This window comes from Zalophus californianus, chromosome 8 (assembly GCF_009762305.2).
Source record: "Zalophus californianus isolate mZalCal1 chromosome 8, mZalCal1.pri.v2, whole genome shotgun sequence".
Classification (NCBI taxonomy): Eukaryota; Metazoa; Chordata; class Mammalia; order Carnivora; family Otariidae; genus Zalophus; species Zalophus californianus.
The window spans coordinates 6,802,270-6,826,568 of record NC_045602.1 but is presented as its reverse complement, the minus strand read 5'-3'; the positions used below and the strand labels follow the sequence as shown (position 1 = coordinate 6,826,568).

Genomic DNA, 24,299 nt, shown 5'->3' with positions numbered 1-24,299 from the left:
CACAGGGTGCTAAATTCAATAATCCTCAAGGACTTGCATCTTGATTTATAACCCATTGAGGCCCACGAAGGATTGAGATGAGCCACAGCTCATGGACTTGCCCAACTCAAATTCCTACAACTGATTTGTAATTTAGAGTAAAAAAAAATTAGGCAGGCATTGCCAGAATAGCCATTTTACGTTTGAAGTAGTAGGAAGATATAATTAATAATGATTGTTGTTTGGTAAATATAATTTTAGGGCAAAGAGATGTCTTTATGATGGTAATGAACTTCATCTAATCCTTGTCATGGGGAATGGGTCAGTCTTATGCACTGTTAGCTTGTAATGCCAGATTGCCATGACTGTGGATACTGGTCTGGGAACTACCCTATCCCTTAATGAAATGTGGGTTATAAACTCACTGACAGCCGTAGTCGTACAACTCCCTTTTTTATAATCCATGGCTTTCATCATATAGCATTAGTCCAACGGTTTGTATTATTTCTCAATGTTCATTTGAATTCATTGACAGCTCTGGTGTCATTTAATTTAATTTTACATTTATAGTGGGAAGTCAGTCACCTTCAAAGAGTATGGCTTATTGTTCTTGGTAACTTATCTTTCTAAACTTTCGTCGTGGATTTAAGAGTCCTCATTTTGAGGTATAACCTATCTCTTACTCTAGGGCTATTACTGTCTGGTATTAATGTTAGTTAACTAAAATTTTTCTCTTATTTTGAGATACTCTTTTTCCCAGAAATTTGCAGAGAAATATCTATTAATATACAATTAACTTCAAAACAGTGTTTATTTGTTCTTTTATCAGTTTACCTTTTTTTTTTTGATCTTTTTAGAGTGGAGATACTGTGTTGATTGGCGCTGTCAGAGGTGGTCATGTGGAAATCGTTCGAGCACTTCTCCAGAAATATGCTGATATAGACATTAGAGGACAGGTGTGTGTGATTCCTGTGCTGCTGTCATTGGTGCACCATCATTTGTGCATGTTGACTGAGAACAATGTCTTTCTGAGTTTTCTCTGGAGATGAGCTAGTAGATCCTAATATAGTTAATGGATGCCTATATTAAGTTTGACTGCCCTTATTACAGAATTTCTCTTAATGTCACGTTAGATGACATTAGAACATGTTCGAAGCTCATATTTTTCAAATACACCTCTCTTACTAGTGTATAAATATATTCAATCCTGAAATGAGTAGTATGATACTGGACAGTTGCTGATACTTTGAATGTATCCAGTTTATTTTCTTTAGTATTTTCCCTCTGTTTTGTCATTCTCATCATGTGTTGTTCTTCCATTCTTGTTGTTTTATCTTTCTTTTCCTTCTTCCCCATTCTGCTTGCCTTTCCTAGGACCCCTTGATAGTGCCTGTGGACTTTGCTTAAGGCAGTCATAGCTCACAGAGCTACAGAGGTTACTAAGATTAGGTAAATCTCCCTAAACTTGTGAATTTATCCAATGTTTCAAGAGCTTTAGGTTAAAAAAAAATCTACTTAATATTCCATTTTGTTGTGGACCAGCCTACATTTCTACTTAGTTTTCCCTTGAGTTTAGCTTGTATCCAAATCTATTTTTGAATCAAACTAACAAATATTATGCCAAATGCTATAGGGGACTTAACATGAAACCCTTGCCTTGTAAGAAATGTGTATTTTAGTTAAGGAGGTTTTACTTTGTTTATGTTATTTTTGTGTTTTTACATAAACATACAAAGTGATGCCTATTGTATAAGATGGTATATGATTGATTGCTAGTGAAACTACCACTGTAAGAGTCTTGAGGTGGGAAAAGAAGGCATTAAGGAAGGCTTTTGAGAGAAGGTAGAATTTGAGCAAGGTTTTGAAAGATGGGTTGGATTTAGATAGGTAAAGAAAAAGGAAGCCTGGTATTTTAGGCAAGGATAGTGGAATAATAAGATGAAATTCAAGAAAACGGGGAAGTGAAAGACTGTACTCCTTAGCTGGCAAAAAGGTCTGGCTGGCTGCGGGCCGGTGGGGAGTGTGGCATGGGAGACAGTGTGGCATGGGAAATAGAAAGGGGCAGGGCTGGAGAGGTCTGAGGGCCAGACACAGGAATGTTGGGAAGCTACGGCACGTTGTTTGAGGTGGGGAACTCTACCAGGAAAGTTTGGGTGTGGGAGACTTAGTGTGGCAGCCCTGAAAGTCAGTGACTGTCTTTGGCGTTAAAAAACATAGTTTTCACTAAAAGAGTGGTTACTGGATCCCCTATTTAGAGTTTACCCTAATTCCTTTTTGTCTGTCAAGCCTGTTTTCCTACGTTTTAGTCCACTTTATTTTGTTCTCTAGCTCTCCTTTCAGGGTCTGTTGGATCAATTTTTGGGTTTTTGAACTAGATGGGATTATAAAGGATCAGATCAGGATTGGTGTAATGGATGCAGGGTGGGTGAGGATTAAGAAAGGAAAACATGGTAAAAAAAAATTCACCTTCTGTTGTGTAGTACATTCTCATGCATTATCTTTTGAAAAGATTGGGCAGATGAAAAGCCAAGGGTCATAATATTTGCAGAATATTTGACTTGTTCAAGGATGAGCTCAGGTATTGACAACTTCCACTGCACAGCCCGGAAATCTGACCACATTAACAAAAGCATACTTTACCTTATCAGGTATGTGGGATTGCTGCTTTCTACATCAAGTAATACTGTTTTCTTAGGCTTCTTTCATAAAGAATTTCTTAGAGTAAATCCAAGATAGAATAAGGGTTAATATTATTTCCTGTTTGTTGGTATTCTGGCAGAAATGTTAAAAATGATGTTTTATGTTTACAAATAGCAGTTTCCAATATCGTATCTTAAATGAAGTGATTGTTGATTTTTTTCTATTATATAGGACAACAAAACTGCTTTGTATTGGGCTGTAGAGAAAGGAAATGCAACAATGGTGAGAGATATCTTACAGTGCAATCCTGACACTGAGATATGCACAAAGGTATCAAGGACATTTCTGTTCTCCTAGCAATACCCAGTGCTGAATATAGTACTGCTTATTTTTTCAATCGTCTTTTGTTTGATATCAGAATTATACTGATTTTACTGGTAATAAATCTATATTAAATTGGGGAGTAATTTTGTATCCTTCCAGAAGTTCTTTATTCACAGGAAAATATAGTGTGTAATGTGTTACTTTAATGAAATACTTTCAGAAAATATCAGCTCTTCATAAATTGTGGACAGGTCATTTTTTTCAGAACTTTTATGCTTTTATTTGGAATGCAGAACACATTTCTTTAAAAGACCAGTGTAAGTGGTTCTTGGTTCCCCAAACCAGTCACTTTAATCTATTTGCTCAAATCATGTGAAAAATATAAAACCTATGTAAGACTTTAGTGATTGTATTTGACCTTATGTGTAATAGTTTTCCATGGGGAAAATGTATTTGGAATGGATATATTTGAATTGAATTGGTACGAATTCTAAATGAATAAACAAACTTGTGGAGTCACTCATAAGATACTCCTATTTTATCTGCTAGAGATTGGGACCAGCATCTTCCTATACTATGGTAGCTTTAGAGCCCTAGGCAGAAAGTTTCCTGGGATACCTTTTGGTGTGTGGGTGGCTCCTTGATGATAATTTTTTTTTTAAACCTATGTGTCAGCCACTGTGACCATCTGTGGGTTCTGACCAGGTTTCTGTCTCCTAATTCACTGCTGAACTATGGTCTCTTCCTATATCCCTTAATTTGATTTTGAAAAGCAATCATGAACTTTTTGAGGTTTTTCCAGAGGCACACTTCTTGTATCAAATTGTTTTTCCTGTTACACACGGGTCCTTAGGTGCACAGAGAACTGAAGTGATGCTGGTAAAGATCTCTGAAAAATCTAGGCACTGGCTTGCCTGGACATTGACTGGCCAAGCTGTGGGTTGGTTGGTGGGAGTGGTGTGAATGGGAAGTAGTCTCTGGAGGGGCTGCCCACGTGCCAATGGTAGAAACTGGGAAATAGCCAAATCAATGAGGGGCAGGGGACTGTTGCCAGAAATGGCTGCTAAGGAGCTGGGCATATCCATTCTTGGCTGAGTGATATAAAATTATTTGATACAAATGATGGTTGGGAAAGGAAAAGCATTTTTTCTTGTTAGTTTTTACAGCTATGTTTTTTTGAGAACATTTTCAATATAGACTTGTGCCAGAGTCAGATATTTCAATTCTTATATGTACATTGATGTAACTTTAAACATTTATGAGTAAAGCTATTAATCTGGCAAATCTTATCTGTGCCTGCAGGACGGTGAAACACCACTTATAAAGGCTACCAAGATGAGAAATATTGAAGTAGTAGAGCTGCTGCTAGATAAAGGAGCTAAAGTATCTGCTGTAGATAAGGTAAAACATCTGTGCAGAGAGAACACTTTTTGGAAGGCTGTTGGTAGACTGACCTGTATATTTGCTGGACTTAAGGGAGTCTGGTTTTATTTTGTGGAGGGAGAGATTACTTGCCAGGGCGATCTATGTGGGATTTTGGTCCTGTGATATCTTCTTGGCTGTTCTGATAGCGTGCTGAGGAATGGGCAGGCTTAGGATGCTGTTAAAGAGGCTGCATCAGATTTTCCTTCTGTTGCTCACACCGGTTATGGCAAGCTGCCATTGACCACCGTACAAAGAGGACATCATCAGATGTAGAGCTTGTTGCAGACAAACAGGAGGAAAGAATCCAAGGGTCTGGAAAAGATAGACCCAGAGCAGACTAGTGTTAATATCCACTAACAGGAGATAAAATGTTCTGCCATGTCCTTGCCATAATCCTCTTAGAGAAATGTTCATATTTTCCATGGCAAATTTAACTCTAAATTGCTTACTACTTCATATAGAATTGATTCCTGGTTTGATTTTGTTTTCATTTTAAACAGAATTTCTCTACTTCTTGATTTCCTCCCATAAAGGGAATGAATTGATTTATATATGAAGTTAGAAATATAAATTTTTCCATCTAAATGTATGATATGATTTGGGCTCTCCTAGTCCATAATAAATTGAAGTTTATCTTTCTACTGTTTATGAGGCAATTAAACAAAAAACACAGAATCAGTATGTATTTGCATTTATCAAGAAACAACATTGCTTAAGAAAAAAACAAAAAAATCTTCCCATCTATTACCATGTTTGTATAATTTCTTATAAAAGAAAGTAAACTTTGATATTGAAGCTAGGAATGAATGACATAAAATCAAGAGATTTGCAGCTGAATATATTTAGCTTTATAGAAAACTTCCTGCATTACCTCCTCTTCTCATTCTGCCGTTGACTTGTTTTCAGGCCCTGGCCTCCTAATTTGCAATAAGAAACCACTGGACTAAGTGCCCCTTTCAGATTCCACATGGCCTCATTAATTCGGTAACATGCCATTTATAAATATTTGTTCATACCCACTAATAAGTTTCCTGGAGTTCTCTGTCTCCATATCCTTTTGTGTATTGCCTCGCCTCAAGTCAGCACATACTTGCTGAAAAACACACATGATACTTGGAGCATTTGTTTTCATTCAGCATATACTTAGGATGGATAAGGTGCTGTCATGCTAGAATTTGGAATACAAACCTATAAAAGTCTTGATCCTGGCTCTTCATGGAGGATTTCCTACAGATACATTTCAGAATGAAGATTAATGCTATTTTCACCTAGCCTGTCCCTGATCTCAGTTCTGCACACTGGCTGAGCGTGTTAACGTCTTCCCTGCATTTTCAGAAACCTTGTGTCTGGCAGAAATGCCACAGATGATGTTTCTACCTTCTCACAGGTTTGGGGATATAAGAGACGGGGTTCAGGTGGGGAAATAAAATGATGAAATCTGGTTTAGGTGTGGTTTTGTTTGAGGGCTGATGAGACATTCAGGAGACTGTCACCAATAGGCATTGGGAAGTGTGGGACTAGAATTTGGGCAAGAAATCAAGCCTAGTGATGAGAATTTGGCACTTAGTTACCGAGAGGTAAGGATTGCATGGTGTGCCTAAGGTATCAATGGGAAGAAAGATGAAAGCTGAGGTCAGAACTTACGGCATGTGTCACATTCTACTTTGTTTTATAATTTGCATGTTTATCTAATTTCTTCCTGTTATATTGTAAGCTGTTTAGGGTCAGGGACTGTTTTGTCTTCCATCTTTTTATCTTCCAGAGTACCCAGCACAGTGCCTTACATAGAGTGAGCTTAATACATAGTTATTGTGCCATGTGTTTAGGATGTGGAAGAGAATCTAGAAAAGGAAAAAGTAGACCCAAAGCAGAAGAGGAGAGTCAAAATCAAGATAAGGTTGTGCCATCGAAGCTATAGAAAGAATCTTGCAGGTCATTTTCATTTAGTGTTCTAGAGAGATCAGGGTAGATGAGAACCGAGAACTTAATTTGTTAACTTCTTAGGTCATTGTCTTCAAGAGAGGTGTTTGTGAAGTAAAAAGTAGGAGAATACATTGCAGACCTAAGGTCTTTTTTTTGTTTGTTTGTTTGTTTGTTTTTACATGTTTCATTAGTGTTGGATGTGAATACTAATGTGACTGGGGATTCTACTAAGGGAAGAAGGTAGGTTGATATAGGGAGAAGTGAAAGGTGAGGAGGGCAGAAGAGGTGGTACTGGACAGAGTTGGATAGATATGATATGAAGGACTCCAAGGAGGGAAGTGTAGAATGAATTTAAGGGCCTAACATGATGGTGGCTGGTTGGCAGAGGGCGTGGGAGCATCTGAGGTCATTCATGCTACATGGGATATCAGTATAGATTGTGAAGCTTTCTAGACAAATGCAGAAGAAAGTTGTACAGTAGAATTTGAATTAGTTGGGGAAAGTGGAGGACATCATGGACAATAAATAATTGGATGAGGGATAGAGGTAAATCCATGGCCTGGGAGGTGCTGCAAGGAGAAAGCCTGTTGCTTCTCCTTTCAGTGAGTTGAGGGGAGGGGAGAAGAATGACCTTCATTCTAGAGGGCTGTGGGAGAAATAATACCCAAGAAAAGCTAGGTGAGGATCTTGAGAAAAAAATTACAGAGGAGAGAGAGAAAAATTCAGATTACTTTTTCACCCTATATAAAAAATATGAAAACTTCTGAAACATGAAAATTGTTATTCTTTATATACTATATGTAAAGTATATGAAAGTTCCAATTTCCTCTCTGTTTTACAGAAAGGAGACACTCCTTTGCATATTGCTATTCGTGGGAGGAGTCGGAAACTGGCAGAACTTCTTTTAAGAAATCCCAAAGATGGGAGGTTACTTTATAGGCCCAACAAAGCAGGCGAGACTCCCTACAACATTGATTGTAGCCATCAAAAAAGTATTTTAACTCAAATATTTGGAGCCAGTAAGTATTGGGCTTTGTTCCTGACCGAGCTTTTAAAAAATGAATGTTCTATGAAAAACTAAGAAGCCAATAGCAGTTTTGCATGTATCACTTAACTGGAGATTATGGAAGTTGAGAAAGTTACTATTTTGCTGTGGAAGAATACTCCTTCCTGTCAAGAGTTCTTCTGCATTGTCCTGTAGCATCTAAATGAAGTACATCCAGAGTTGTCTATCAACTTTGAAGACCTCTAAAAATCTAGCCTGCTTTTCTAAAAATCTTTTCCTTCTTATTCTCCCAGGTATACTTTGTGCTTTTATCAAAACATGCTCTGTTTTCTCTGTGGCCTGAGCACTTAAGAGTTCTCCATGTTTGCTTGTTATGCCTGCCACAGGTCTTACCTCTCCATCTCCACCAAGGTTCCTTGTCTGAATCTCTCTCCAAGGCTCCTGTCAGTTGTCCCCTTCTCAGTGACGTTTTAACTGATCTGCCTAAACCAGACAAAATTTTTGCCTCATTTGAATACTTAAGCACTTGTGTTTACATTCTTTTTTTTATACTTATTGTACATGGCCTTCTTTTTCTTTTAGAATTTTCTCCCTTCTGATTCCACGTTTCTTCAGGACAGGGACTATTTCTTCTTATCTTTACATCCTCTGTAACATCTAGCATAATGCTTCGAATATTGTACTCAAATGGTTTTTGATTGAGAAGAATGTACATGAGTATATAATCATATGTGGTGTTTTGAAATATGGAACAATTTTCTACTAGAATTAAAAAAGAGATATGCCAGAGTGCCTGGGTGGCTCAGATGGTTAAGCAATCTGCCTTCGGCTCAGGTCATGATCCCAGAGTCCTGGGATCGAGTCCCGCATCGGGCTCCCTGCTCCTTGGGAGCCTGCTTCCCCCTCTGCCTCTCTCTCTCTCTCTCTCTCTCTCTGTCTCTCATGATAAATAAATAAAATCTTAAAAAAAAAAAAAAAGAGATATGCCAGTCTCAGAAACCAAGGAGATAGTAGAATCCCACCACCTTCCAGTTGAGCTTCTTACTTATAGATTGTTTTTAAGTATGCTTCTATTGTATTATGAGTTCTTGTATTTTAAAATATTTTTTCTGATTATAATATTAATGCACACATAAATTTCAAAATGAAGACACAAATATAGTAGAAAGTGCAAATTTCCCATTGTCCCTTATATCTTAATTCGTAACTGTTTGAATGACCCTACAGGATTTTCTGTACATTTCTAAAAATGTTTTGTACTATATATACAGTTTTAAAAATTAATAATCGGGTTCATACCATATTATAAATATTTTTAATAATGAACTATATTTAAAAGCTAGTACAGTAAACATCTTTGTACATGTATTCATTAACTCGTGTTTTTAGGATTATTTCTTAGAATAAATGCCCAGAAGTAGAATAGGCAAGTCAGTTAATGCTCATAGTTTTGGGCGACTTTCCAAGCGACTGTAACAATTTCTTCTGCCTTGGACCATGTACTGTAGGGCAGCTCCCTATGACCTTGAGAATACTGGAGAGCTCCAACCTCCTTAATCTTGGCTAATCAGATCAATTCAAGAAAAAAATCTCATGTAATTTGCATTATAAAATTATTAGATGGTGATCTTTTCATATGTTCACAGGATATTTGTATTTTTTTCCATTTTCCTCTTTATATCCTTTGCCCATTTTTCTCTTGAGTTTTTGATATTTTTTTTAAAAATTGATTTTAAGTGTCTTTATATGTTATGGATATGGATCCTGGGTCCATCCTATATGTTGTACCCCCTCCCAGCTTCTTGTTTATGGTGATGGGTTTTTTTTTTTATTCCCCATCTAAAAGTTATGCAGATTTGTAGTTTATTTGTTGGTCTTTTCCTGCAGTTCTGGCTTTAGTATTATATTGAGAAAGAAGGGACTTTAATACACAAAGATTAAAAAGGTTTTTTTCCTTGTATTTTCTTCTAGTATTTTTTATGGTTTTTTACATTTAATTTTTTAATGTTTCAGGAACTTATTTTTTTTAAATTTAATTTTATTATGTTAGTCACCATACAGTAGTACATCATTAGTTTTTGATGTAGTGTTTCATTGTTTTTCATATAACACCCAGGGCTCCATGCAATACGTGCCCTCCTTAATACCCATCACCGGGCTAACCCATCCCCCCACTCCCCCCCAAAACCCTCAGTGTCCATAGTCTCTCATGGTTCGTCTCCCTCCCAATTTCACCCCCTTCATTTTCCTTCCTTCTCCTAATGTCCTCCATGCAATTTCTTATGTTCCACAGATAAGTGAAACCATATAATAATTGACTTTCCCTGCTGACTTATTTCACTTAGCATCATCTCCTCCAGTCCCATCCATGTTGATGTAAAAGTTGGGTATTCATCCTTTCTGATGGCTGAGTAATATCCATTGTATATGTGGACGACATCTTCTTTATCCATTCATCTGTTGAAGGGCATCTTGGCTCTTTCCATAGTTTGGCTATTGTGGACATTGCTGCTATGAACGTTGGGGTGCATATGGCCCTTCTTTTCACTACACCTGTGTCTTTGGGGTAAATACCCAGTAGTGCAATTGCTGGGTCATAGGGTAGCTCTATTTTTAATTGTTTGAGGTACCTCCACCCTGTTTTCCAAAGTGGCTGTACCAACTTGCATTCCCCACCAACAGTGTAAGAGGGTTCCCCTTTCTCCACAACCTCTCCAATGTTTGTTGTTTCTTGCCTTTCTATTTTGGCCAATTTTTGCCATTCTAACTGGTGTAAGTTGGTATCTCAGTGTGGTTTTGATTTGAATTTCCCTGATGGCTAATGATGATGAACATTTTTTCATGTATCTGTTAGCCATCTATAGGTCTTCTTTTGAAATGTGTCTGTTCATGTCTTCTGCCCAGTTTTTGACTTATTTGGTTTTTTTTGGATGTTGAGTTTGAGAAGTTCTATATAGATCTTGGATATCAGCCCTTCGTCTGTAGTGTCATTTGCAAATATCTTCTCCCATTCTGTGGGTTGCCTCTCTGTTTTGTTGACTGTTTCCTTTGCTGTGCAGAAGCTTTTTATCTGATGAGGTCCCACAAGTTCATTTTCCCTTTTGAGAAACTTATTTTTTTAAGGTATAAGATGTATAGAGTTTTCCTTTAATTTTTTAAAATGGATGGTTCGCCCCTCCCAGCACCACTTATTAATTCCTCCCTTGCCTACTGGTTTGAAATGCCACTTATGCTAATATCTTGTGCTGGTTCTGTGATGCTTTAATTATTGTAGCTTTTGGTTATTTTTCTCCAAAGACAACTACTCTTTCTCTGGTAGTCTTTTTTTTGTTTTTTTTTCTTAAAGATTTTATTTATTTGTTTGACAGAGAGTTAGAGAGAGAGCACACGTAGGCAGAGCAGCAGGCAGAGGGAGAGGGAGAAGCAGGCTCTCCGCTGAGCAGGGAGCCCAATGTGGGACTTGATCCTGGGACCCTGGAATCATGAACCCAAGCCGAAGGCAGACGCTTAACTGACTGAGCCACCCAGGTGCCCCTCTCTGATAGTCTTTTAAAATTTTTTCTTAGCTATTCTTATATGTTCTTCTGCCTTTCAATTTTCAAAAATTCCTGTGGATTTTGATTGGAATTGTCTTAAAGTGGTAAATTAATTTGGTGAGAATTGCTGTTCTCAAAGCCATTAAACCTTTCTGCCTGGAGCCATATAATGTCTTTTTCTCTGATTACTATATTTATTCTTCAGTAACATTTAATAGCTTTCTGTATATAGGTATTAACACATATTAAATTTATTCTATATACTAGTTTGTGTTTTAATCATGTTTTATTGATTCTAAAATGTACAGTGTTCCACATTTTAACATGTCTGAAATTGGAATGTGTTTTATAATTGGTGGATAAGAGAGCACTGTGTCACAGTTTGGCAATATGTTATTTCTTTCTTAGTTATACATAATAATGATGCATCTTACAATAAGTAGGTATCTTAAGTTCAGTGAAATACGGTGTTTAAGAATCTTTTAACCTACTTTTATATGGGCGTAACCATTTAATAAAACAGTTTTTTTCTAATTAAATAAACAATTGATAACTGAGAATTGATGTTCCTTTTTAGTGGTAATGTCTCTTTTAATGTAAGAATATGGGTGTGTTTATAATTACAGGACACTTGTCTCCTACTGAAACAGACGGTGACATGCTTGGCTATGATTTGTATAGCAGTGCGCTGGCAGACATTCTCAGCGAGCCTACCATGCAGCCACCCATTTGTGTGGGGCTGTATGCACAGTGGGGAAGTGGGAAATCCTTCTTACTGAAGAAACTAGAAGGTAAAGGGCATGTTTGTACAAAGTCTGTATATATAACGAAGCTTCTCTGGTGTTTGTTCTTAAGTAAAGCAAAATAGATTTTCATGTATGAGTATGTGTTGCACAGTTTACTACATTGAATGTGTTACCGCTTCCAGTTGATCCTCCACACAGTCATTTGAATTCTCTTCCTAAAACAAAGATCCAGTTGTGTTATAACATTCTTAAGATCCCTTGGTAGCAGATTTTCTGCATGTGCTATTTTTATTATTATTATTAATTTTAAGTAGGCTCCACCCAACATGGGGCTTGAACTCAGGACCCCAAGATCAAGAGTTGCATGCTCCACTGCCAGCCAGGCTCCCCTGCATATGCTGTTTATAGTCATCATATCCAGAGCCCTTCCTAAACTCGTCACTTTGCATGGCATACCCAGCAGCACTGCCTCATGCGTATGCCCCGTGTTGCAGTTACGGAGGGCTGTTGGCTCTTGCAAGAACAGATTAGATACTTTTCTTGAGTTGCTCCCTTTGTTAGGAGCTTCTTAGACAGCTCCTCCCACTGCCCCTTTGATTGGGAAAATCTTATTCATTCTTCAAGGACAGGTTTCAGTATTGCCTGTAAAATTTTTATCGCATAGCAAAGTAATGTGTTCCAGTTTTGTATGTGGAAAACTATACCTTGTTGCTTATATAATACAAACCACAAAAAATAAAGACAAAATCTTGACAGATGGGAATATATGAAAAAGGATTTATGTATCCTCAGTATGAAGCAAGAGAGTGGGTAAAACAAGGGTGGGTGTACCCCTAGGGAATGGAGTTAGGATGTTTATCTAAAGAGCACGTTGGCAAAATGGTTAAGGAGCAACATTCTATCTAGGGACTTAGTAGTAAGTGCCCAGTAAATGTTTATATTGAAAATTGCAAATTGAGTTAGAAGTTGTATTTCTTAAAAACTTGGGAGAAAAAAAAACGAAACTACACCTGAAACTCATATTACTCTGTATGTTAACTAACGGGAATTTAAATAAAAACTTGGAGGGGGAAAAAAAAAAGAAATTGTATTTCTTAAAACAGGATTAAGATTTTCCTATTTCTCTTTCAGAATGAAATGAAGACTTTTGCAGGACAACAGATTGAACCTCTTTTTCAGTTTTCCTGGCTTATAGTATTTCTGACCTTGCTGCTTTGTGGAGGGCTTGGTTTATTGTTTACTTTTACAGTCGACCTGAATCTTGGGATAGCAGTATCATTGAGCTTCTTGGCTCTCTTATATATATTTTTTAGTAAGTTTTTGCTTTTTATTTTTTCAAAAATAGAGACAGTGTTAAAACTCCTTGTTTTATTTAAAGATATTAATAGTTTATATATCTATATTGATAAAATATAAAATATTATCTATATCTCTCCTGTAAGTGATTTTCATAATTAATTAAAAGATTTTCATAATCTTTTTGCTGTTTTATAAGTTGGCGTAGAGGAACTGTCCACAACCTGGCTGGAGTAGCTTTAAACACTGGTGTACTGCTTGTTGATATTGAAGTAGAACTCTAATTTATTATACTCACTTTTTTATATGCTAATGACTTACTATATTTAAGTCTTTTTTGAAAGTAAGTCTTCATAGCCAATCAATGGCATGCTCTTGGGCATTTTGATCATGCCTATGATCTTTATTTTACTTAAAAGCAAAGTAAAAACAATTATAGTCCTATTCTTAGGGGTATCTTCAGTTGTAGCAGAGGAAATAGATTCACTATTGGAGGAACTGGTAACTTCAACAGGTGCAAAAAGTGATAAACCCAAAGTCATTTACATTTGAGTCTGAACTAAGTGATATGTTTCTGTTTAAGGCATTATCTTTCTGATTGTGTTTCTTACATCATATTTTAGTTAGCTTACTGTTTTCCACATACCTTCTCTATGTTGGTTAATTAGCTGAGGAATTCTTTGAGGAGTAGTTAGGAAATAGCATGGAACCAGGGAAAGTCATGTAAGCCTACTTTTCATTACTTGATATTTGACAGTGTGAGAAAAGAGGCTGCTTGAGTGATGATTGTTTTGAATACTTTTTTTAAACTGAATTTCAGTTGTCATTTACTTTGGTGGACGAAGGGAAGGAGAGAGTTGGAATTGGGCTTGGGTCCTCAGCACTAGATTGGCAAGACATATTGGATATTTGGAGCTCCTCCTCAAATTGATGTTTGTAAACCCACCTGAATTGCCAGAGCAGACCACTAAAGCTTTACCTGTGAGGTGAGTTGGTCCCTTTGACAGAAGTAGCTTTTCATGCAGTGAAGCAAAAATAAAGTTTATAATGCTTTCTCAGTGTATGTTCCAAAAAAGCATTGATTTCTTTTTGTTTCCCAAAGATTTTATTTATTCGTCAGAGAGATTGAGAGAGAGAGAGAGCACAAGCAGGGGGGAGTGGCAGGCAGAGGGAGAGGGAGAAGCAGACTCCCCACTGAGCAAGGAGCCCGATGTGAGACTCGATCCCAGGACCCCGGGATCATGACCAAGCTGAAGGCAGACATTTAAGCGACTGAGCCACCCAGGCATACCAAGGCATTGGTTTCTTGAACTTTTTATATGAGAAATAAAACAATATGTCCTGGTTAAGTAGGTTTGAGAAACACTTTATATCATATCTTCCTCTTGTACATAAAAGGATGAGAGACACCTCTCCCTAAAAAAATCTGGTTAACTTTGATTTACCAAATTTGATCTGAGCATAACCCACCCCCCCGCCGCCATGACACCTTTTCCATCCTTTAGGAACACTTTGAAGAGAGCACAGGGCATAGGATGGGGTCCTGGCATCGCCTTGCATTAGCATGTAACCTTGGCTACTGAGCGTGCCCTCTGAACCACTCTTTCCTCACCTGTGGAAATAAATTGACTTTGCCTATCTAAAATTATTATTAATGTCAAATAGGAAATGTGTGAGAAAACAGTTCAGAAAAGGTGAAAAACATGTATGTCAAGAATAAAGGAAAGTTAGAGGGTTCCAGAGGAACGTCAAGTGAAAAACAGAATTGAAAGCAAGAGGAATTCAATAGAAATTAGGAAAATAGTTAAATGCATACTAAATGATTAAGAATTTTAAAATTATTAAAAGATAAAATGTGTAACTTAAGATGAAAATTAATAGGCCAAACCCAGATGAAACATCAAAACTATAAATATGAGATAAAAAATAAAATAAAAACTTGTATAATTAGCATATATGATTAAGTATTAGGAGAAGGATTTACAAATGAAAAGGTAGAATGAAAAAGTTAAGAAAACATACAGAGTGGGATAAAATAATTGAGGGAAATATTGTCACAGAAAATTTATTTTAGATTAATGAGATGTTATTTAAAAAAAAAGTTAGAACAATTAAAATAGCATAAATCACGGGCGCCTGGGTGGCTCAGTTGTTAAGCATCTGACTTTGGCTCAGGTCATGATCCCAGGGTCTTGGGATAGAGCCCCACGTCGGGCTCCCTGCTCGGCGGGAAGCCTGCTTCTCCCTCTCCCACTCCCCCTGCTTTGTTCCTGCTCTCACTTTCTCTCTCTCTCTCTCAAATAAATAAAATCTTTAAAAAAAAATAGCATAAATTAATACCACACACAGAGTACAGTGTGATCCTAAATTGTGTTTTGAAAGCAGTGCTTTTCTACTGGATTGAGATGAGTATTTAATTTAGGGATGGAAGGGGAGAAAGGAGCAAATGCAGAAATCCTATCCACTCAAGAGGATCAGGGATACAAATTATTCAGTTATCTCAAAGAACAACCTGAAAAGAATCTTTTACACCTCATTTCTAAATCCTTACTAAATGTTTAAGCTATAAATAAAACATTCTAAAACTTGAGTTTTGAAATGGCCTTTAATCTTAATGACTGTAGTATTCTGTCAGCCTTCTGATCTCTTCGGTTGGGGCCTCATACGCTTCTCCGCGTGGCTCTTTCAATCCCTGTGCCGAGGGCCCTGCATGTGTCCGATGCTGTGCCTGAGGCTCTGCCGCCACATTTGACCCTGCTGCTTTTCATCAGAATTAACTTCATACAACTCTGCCACATTTTACTTTGGTTATTGCCTTTTCCTAAGACAAGTATGTACGATGTTAGAAGTGGAAGGAACCTAATTACAAGTTCTTTTCCCTCTTCAGAACTTGAATGGCAATATTTTAAAAAGAGACATTAAGAAAATGTAGGGTACAATGATACAGAATTGATGTATGTGGAAATTATTTATTTCTTTAGATATCTGAGTAACACTTTACTTCCTTTCACCCCAAGGTTTTTGTTTACAGATTACAACAGGCTGTCCAGTGTAGGTGGAGAAACATCGATGGCTGAAATGATCGCAACTCTCTCGGATGCCTGTGAGAGAGAGTTTGGCTTTTTGGCAACCAGGCTCTTTCGAGTATTCAAGACTGAAGATACACAGGGTAGGACTTCCTTCTTCCTCCTTCTTTGTGTATATGTGTAGGGGATGAGGCTGAGATGAATGTTCAGTGCATTTCTGTGAAAACACGAATTGAACATCAGAAATTCATATGCCATGTCTGTCATGGTTAGGATCCTCTAGATACTTGGTATGTAAATAATTGGTAAAACTATTTGTTGTCTTACAGGCAAAAAGAAATGGAAAAAAACATGTTGCCTGCCATCTTTTGTCATCTTCCTTTTTATCTTTGGCTGCATTATTGCTGGAATTACTCTCCTGGCTATCTTTAGAGTTGACCCAAAACATCTGACAGTGAATGCTGTCCTCATATCAATCGCGTCAATAGTGGGATTGGCCTTTGTGCTGAACTGTCGTACATGGTGGCAGGTGCTGGACTCTCTCCTAAATTCTCAAAGGAAACGCCTCCATAATGCTGCCTCAAAACTGCACAAACTGAAAAGTGAAGGATTCATGAAGGTAAGCACTCACTGATCATTAGAAAGTAAATGAATGTGGGTATGCTACCATGACCCTGATGGTGGGGCTTTAGGGTGTGGACTCTGTAAATGTTACAGTGTTGCATTTGTTTTTAGTTTTAGTCCAGATTTGCCCTGTGGAAATGTACATCTGAAGTGGGAAAAATTAAAATACAGGTTTTTATAAAATAGACTTTTATAAGGTACTTCTAGGAGTTAGGAGATTGCTCCACAGGTCACCAACTACCTAATAGTAATGGGTGTCCTGCCTAATAATATAGGCTCCTCTAGATTCCGGTAGAGGAAGCAAATAAAACCACCAAAACATATAAAATAGCACCATACTTTTAGAATCAAAAGGGACTTTATACAATATCTGTAACCCCTTCCTTTGATCAAGGTCATGTGCCATCAGGAGCCAACTGTAGTGTGATGTTTAGATCATTTGAATTTGCATTCAGTTCCTAGTCTTTTGACTTCCAGAGTATGTGATCTTGGCAAATAAGTCACTCAGCCCAGTTTGTCCTTTTACAGTGGGTATGACTGTGGCTACCTCATTGTAAGGGTGAAATGCTCTAATTTATGTAAAGTCAATAAATTTTTGTATCACATTTATAAATTGTGAAGCACTCACTGCAGTTTTAAGTGGGACCACAACTGGCAGTGAGGACTTGGGATTTCTTTTCTTCCTATTAGATGAGTTTCTGTCAGGCTTTTTAAGAAATGTGCTTAAATGTCCTTCTATCTTCGGTGCTTCTGTCCTTTTCTTTTGCATAGGTTCTTAAGTGTGAAGTGGAACTGATGGCCAGGATGGCAAAAACCATTGACAGCTTCACTCAGAATCAGACAAGGCTGGTGGTTATCATTGATGGATTAGATGCCTGCGAGCAGGACAAAGTACTCCAGATGCTGGACACTGTATGTCTTTGCCGTCTTGAAACTTATAAATAATTGTCACATGTGGTAGCTGAGAGGAATGACTTTGTGAATTTCTCAAGTGGAATTTGAATAGTACTTTCTCTTTTGTCAAACCAACTATTTTTTTTAAGTGCAGAAGGATAGCAGGAGTAAATGTCTCATCACAAAGAGATTTAAATAATTTTAGCTTCAATGGCTGTGGGAGAAAACGAACAAAATAGCTCTGAAGTCCATAGTGTGACTCCAGCTTTCTTTTGCAGATAGTTATGGTTAGAATCAGAGGCAACAGTAGGGAACCCACAGAATTTGTAGTTTTTGTTTAAATAGGCGTACATCAGTGGCTCTCTATAAGGTATGTTAAAACAATAGTGTGTAGCTGTGGAGAGAGACCAGTGTGCCCAGCACCTCACGTATATTCACAAAATTCCTATGTGTTTTGATCTTTCCTTTTATGTTGTCCATAAATATCTCAAAATAGGACAGGATTAATTGTTTTCTTTGGAGGTTTTATCACTGTTAGATGGTGAAAAACCAGATTGAGAATTTAATGAAATTTGTTTTCATATGAAATAAGAGATTGAAAAAAGTATTTAAAAAATACAGTCACCAAAGGTTAGTACAGATTTGAAAGGGACTTTTGTTGGATAATTTGAAATTTATATCATAAGTATACATTTTTTTCTACCACAGGTCCGAATTCTCTTTTCAAAAGGCCCATTCATTGCCATTTTTGCAAGTGATCCACATATTATTATAAAGGCAATTAACCAGAACCTCAACAGTGTGCTTCGTGACTCAAATATAAATGGACATGACTATATGCGCAATATAGTTCATTTACCTGTTTTCCTTAATAGTCGTGGACTAAGCAATGCAAGAAAATTTCTTGTGACTTCAACAACAAATGGGGACATTCCATGCACAGATAATGCAGGTAAAGATCCAGTTCCTCAGGTACTTCAGTTTGAAGTAGTTACGTAGTATTTTATGCTGACTCCCCTTTTACCTTGAAAAATACTGTTGGTATTTCACTTTTCTTTAAACATCATGTACAACAGGGGCACCTTTGGTCAAGTGCCTGCCTTCGGCTCAGGTTGTGATCCTGGGGTCCTGGGATCGAGTCCCGCATCGGGCTCCCTGCTCTGCAGGGAGCCTGCTTTTCCCTCTGCCTCTGCTGTCTCTCTCTGTCTCTCATGGATAAATAAAATCTTTAAAATAATTAAATAAATATCATGTACAACAGAATTTTAATACAGTGGTGCTCTCTCGACACATTCTTTAAGGGATACAGGAAGATGCTGACAGAAGAGTTTCACAAAACAGCCTTGGAGAGATGACTAAACTCGGAGCAAGACAGCCCTTAACAGGCGGGTAAGATGCCGCTGTTGTGAGCGGTGTGTTTGTGCTGCTGCTGTTAAGGTCAAGCTGAGGTGACACTACGTAAATATGTGCTACTGTAAATACTGCATCGAACTCATCAAATAAATTGTATTATTGAATTTCCTTTTGGCTTCAGGTGGCATTTTAGGAAACATGTGAGCCTAGAGCCCGTAACAACTGTGCATTGTGTGGTAGTCCCATTCCTCTCCTAACCTGTTCCCAGCTGCCCTTCCTCAGAGCAGCTGAATCAGAATCTTTGGGAGTGAGATTTGAAAGCTCTCCAGATGATGTCATCCGGGGTTGAGAAGCCCTGTATTCATTCCACGTTAGGTTGTACCTGTTCCAGGTGCCTGTTGCCACCAGAGCTGTACGGCGGAAAGAGGCTTGTGGTGTGAGAAGAGCTCCATGCTCTTCCTGCTGGCTTTCCTCTTTCCCTGATATCTGTGAGGTTGTGACCCTTTCTTTTACACCCACACAGTGATTGTGTGTCCTGCCCAGCCACCTCAGGTTTCTCCTCGAACACTCGTGTTTTCCCTGTCCTACCCCACTCTTAGAACCCTCTTTTGTGTATAGATCAAGAGAGTGTTACAAGACAGGAAGACGTCCACTTGCAGGTAAGTTACAGTGATAGTGCCACTTAACATTGGGCTAGCATTGGCACTGTTTTCTTTTTCCTAGTTTGCTACCATTACATTTAGGACATTTTATATAAAATGTGTCTTCAGTGACATTTTAATGTTTTGATTTTATGTCTCTAACCTATATAAGTATGAGTGCAAAATTAATATGAATGACATTTGATAGTACTAAATTAGAAGGAGGGTATAATTTCACATTTTGAATTTGTCTCTTAGTAGTTTGGCCTTTTGGGCTCCCTGTGCTTGCATCTGCCATGACTTCAGATGAGAACTCACCTTTGTTGTGCTTATTCTTCCTCGGATTAGAAGGGATTCTCTATCCCACTCTGCCCACTAGAGCGCCTTTAATTCTTTTTTTTTAGATGTTTTATTGTTATGTTAATCAGCATACATTACATCATTAGTTCTTGATGTAGTGTTCCATGATTCATTGTTTGTGTATAACACCCAGTGCTCCACGCAGAACGTGCCCTCTTTAATACCCATCACCAGGCTAACCCATCCCCCCACCCTCCTCCCCTCTAGAACGCTCAGTTTGTTTTTCAGAGTCCATCGTCTCTCATGGTTCGTCTCCCCCTCTGATTTCCCCCCTTCATTCTTCCCCTCCTGCTGTCTTCTTCTTCTTCTTCTTCTTTTTTTTTTTTAACATATATTGTATTACTTGTTTCAGAGGTACAGATCTGTGATTCAACAGTCTTGCACAACTCACAGTGCTCACCATAGCACATACCCTCCCCAGTGTCTGTCACCCAGCCACCCCATCCCTCCCACCCCCCACCACTCCAGCAACCCTCAGTTTGTTTCCTGAGATTAAGAATGAAGGAATTCTTAATCTCAGGATCACCTTTAATTCTTATACATATGCGAGGGTAGTTGTCACACATTTAAAAATAAACATCAAGATGCTGAATTCTTACAACTAGACAAGAATTTATTTGTTTTATTATTTCAGGGTCCCTATGAAATTGGAACTCCTATAAGAGTTTGACTTGAATTCTCTTTACATAATTCTGCTTATTTATAATCTTAAAGGTATTTAGCTTTCTCTAATTGTACGACTATAAATCAAAATACATCTGAAGTTAAATCACACCATTTGATGCAGTTGCTGCTAATATTACTTTATAACTGTTCTGTAAAGATTCTGCCTCAGGGAATAATAATAATAATGACTTATTAGTATATAATCTTCCTCTTTGACTAAAATTTTAGATTATTTTTGTTGTCATCATAAACATATATTAACTTCTCAAAAAGCCTTAAGTTCTCAGACTTGGGAGTATTGGTTCATTCTCATTGTTCTTAAACTCCTTCAGGATACTTACCGAAGAAGGCAGATGCAGCGGACCATTACTCGGCAGATGTCCTTTGATCTTACAAAACTGCTGGTTACCGAGGACTGGTTCAGTGACATAAGTCCTCAGACCATGAGAAGATTACTTAATATTGTTTCTGTGACAGGTAACTTTTGTTTCTTACTATCTTGTGGTAGATAATAAACTTGAACACATTAGCAAAGCAATTCACTTTCAGAAACAAAAGGATGTACTGTGTTCATATGTTTATACTGCTGTATACCACTTTTATTTGCCTTAAGTGTATCTAATAAAACCTATATTAGTTTTGACAATGAAAATCAACCATCAGTTGTACACTGTTATTTTTAAAACTTGATGATTTAAAAAATCTTCTATTTCACCTCAGGTTTAATTTTTCTCTTTATATAAAGATAATTTTATGCTAATTTGTATGACTGAGTATAATTAACTTATAATTTAAAATGTTGGCATTCAGATTTTGTACACTTTTAGTTTTCAGATGATAGATTTTTTCTTTTTTATTGGGTTAAATAAATAACACATAACAAAATTTACTATCTTAACCGTATTGAAGGGTATAGTTTGATAGTATTAAATGCATTCACACTGTTGTGCACCCATCACCAACATCCATCCCCATAATTCTTTCCATCTTGTAAAACTGAAACTCTGTACCTGTTATATAATTACTCCCCCTTCTCCCCTTCCTCAGCACCTTGCAACCACTATTCTACTTTCTGTTTCTACAGAATATTACTACACTAAGTACCTCATAAAAGTGGAATCATATAGTATTTATCTTTTTGTGACTGGTTTATTTCACTTAACATAATGTCTTCAAGGTTCACCATGTTGTAGCATGTAGAATTTCCTTTCTTTTAAAGAATGAATACTATTCCATTATGTATATACCACATTTTGGCTTATCCATTCATCTGTTGATGGACATGTGGGTTGCTTCAGTGTTTTAGCTATTGTGAATAATGATGGTATGAACATGAGTGTATCTTAATATTTTCCAAGACCATACTTTCAGTTCTTTTGGATATATACTCAGAAATGGAATTGCTGGGTCACATGGTATTTCTATTTTTAATTTTTTGAGGAACCTAATTCTGTTTTCCGTGGCTGTACCATTTTACATTCCCACCAACAATGCACAAAGGTTCCAATTTCTCTACATCCTCGCCAACACTTTTTTCTTTTTCTTTTTTTTTTTTTGAGAGTAGCCATCCTAATAGGTGAGAGGTAGTATCTCATTGAAGATTGGATTTGCATTTCCCTAATGATAGTGATGTTGAGCATCTTTTTATATGCTTATTGCCATTCCTATATCTTCTTTGGAGAAATGTTTATTCAAGTCCTTTGTCCATTTTTGGATTGGGTTGTTTGGGTTTTTTATTGTTGTGTTTTAGAAGTTCTCTGTATATTGTGGATATTAATCCCTTATCAGATAAATGATTTGCAGATATTTTCCCTCATTCTGTGAGTTGCATTTTTACTTTGTGGATAGTGCGTTGTGGTGTACAAAATTTTAAAATTTTCTTGAAGTTCAGTTTGTTTTTTGTTGTTGTTTGTGTGGCTTTGGTGTCATATTCAAGAAAGTACTGCCAAATCCAATGTTGAGAAATTTTTATCCTATGTTTTCTTCTAAGTGTTTTATTGTTTTAAGTTACATTTAGTTAACTTGATCCATTTTGAGTTAATTTTTATATATGGTGTTAGGTAGGGGTTCAACTTCATTCTTTAGCATGTGGATCTCCAGTTTCCCCAGCACCATTTATTGAAAAGACTGTCCTTTCCCCATCTAATGGTCTTGGCACCCTTGTCAAAATCATTTGACCATACACATGAGGCTTTATTTCAGCTCTCTGTTCTGTTGGTCTATATGCCTATGTTTATGCCAGTCTATACTGTTTTGATTACTGTGGCTTTGTAGTCAGTTTTGAAGTAAGGAAGTGTGAGTCCTCCAGTTTTGTTCTTCTTTTTCAGGATTCTTTTGGCTATTCAGTGTCACATGAGATTCCATATGAATTTTAGGATGGGTTTTTCTATTTCTGCAAAAAACGTCATTGGGAATTTTGACAGATTTCATTGAATCTATAGATGACTTGGGTAAAAATGTCAATAGAATATTCCAATCCAAGAACATGGATGTCTTAATTAACTTATAATTTAAAATGTTGAAATTTGGGGGCGCCTGAGTGGCTCAGTCGGTTAGGCGTCTGCCTTCGGATCAGGTCATGATCCCAGAGTCTGGAGATCAAGCCCCGCATCGGGCTCCCTGCTTGGTGGGGAGTCTGCATCTCCCTCACCCTGCTCTTGTGCTCTTACGCACACTCTCTCTCCCTCTCAAATAAATAAATAAAATCTTTAAAACAATGTTGAAATTCAAATTTTATATGCTGCTATCGTTTTAGTTTTCAAATGATATTTTAAATAAAAATATTGACAATAAAATTGAAGATTATTGCCCTGTGACGGAATTCCAAGCATAGAATTCAGCTCTTCACCACGTTAATGCTTACATATAAATACAAATACATATAAATATAAATTTAGTATATAAGTGTATGTTTCTTTGCATCATATTGAATGGTACTTTGTAATATTGACTAGTGTTAACACTGTTATGATAGTTACACTGGAATTTGCTTTTAGACTAAGGTTGGGGTACATGCTATGAACTAAATTGCAAGTGAAGTTGTATCTAATATATGTACAATATTTTTGCTAATTAAATCCCTTTAAGTGAGGTCTCAAACTTTATTAAATTGATTATGTTCTACAATGGAAATGTTCTAGCATATTATCAATATCTTTGTATGCATTTAACAAATATATGGTGACTGTCTAGAGATGCCAGATTATCAGTCTGGGTATTGTGGAGATAAGCAGTAAACAAGATAAAGTTCTTGCCCTATTGGTAAAGACAGAAACATATAAAGTCATGTAATGATAAGTACCATAAAAACCTCATCTACTCTTACCATTTAGTGTCAGAGTGCCCCTGGTGCAGTCATTGTTTCTTTCCTTTTCAATCTGAACCAGCTCCTTTGGTGATCTCATTTAGTCCCAAAGGGTTGCATACCATCTACATGCAAAAGATTCTCAAATGTATATCTTCAACCTTGTTGCTCTCCAGTTGCCTACTTGATATTTAGTGGTGTTTAATATATGTCTGATACATACCAGGTCCAAAACTGAACTTCTGGTCCTCTGCTCCAAACTTAATCCGCTTATAGTCTCCCATCTCAGTTAATCCAACTCTTTTCCCAGTTCCTTGGGCAAAAAAACATTGGTGTCTTTTTTTCATATACTGCCTCCAATCTGTAGTGCATTCTTTAGTTCTATGTTTAGACTATATCCAGAATCTAACCATTTTTCATGATTTGTAACATACTACCCTTATCCTTTGTATCATTATGTCTCATCTGTATTAATTATAGCAGTAGCCTGACATCTCCCTGCTCCTACTTTTCCTCTGGTCTAGTCTCCATGTGGCAGCTACAGTGACCTTTTGAA

General features: G+C 37.1%; 1 protein-coding gene across 1 annotated transcript in view; it reads left to right on the top strand.

Annotated features, from left to right (window-relative positions):
• KIDINS220 (kinase D interacting substrate 220) overlaps positions 1-24,299 on the top strand; it is a 99,150-nt gene that overhangs the window by 28,238 nt on the left and 46,613 nt on the right. The window contains 14 exon segments of the mRNA XM_035728745.1: positions 837-935; positions 2,851-2,949; positions 4,246-4,344; positions 7,133-7,310; positions 11,460-11,624; positions 12,712-12,891; positions 13,696-13,861; positions 15,893-16,044; positions 16,231-16,520; positions 17,297-17,437; positions 18,128-18,371; positions 18,721-18,783; positions 18,786-18,808; positions 20,772-20,916. Coding sequence (XP_035584638.1) covers positions 837-935; positions 2,851-2,949; positions 4,246-4,344; positions 7,133-7,310; positions 11,460-11,624; positions 12,712-12,891; positions 13,696-13,861; positions 15,893-16,044; positions 16,231-16,520; positions 17,297-17,437; positions 18,128-18,371; positions 18,721-18,783; positions 18,786-18,808; positions 20,772-20,916 — 2,044 coding nt within the window.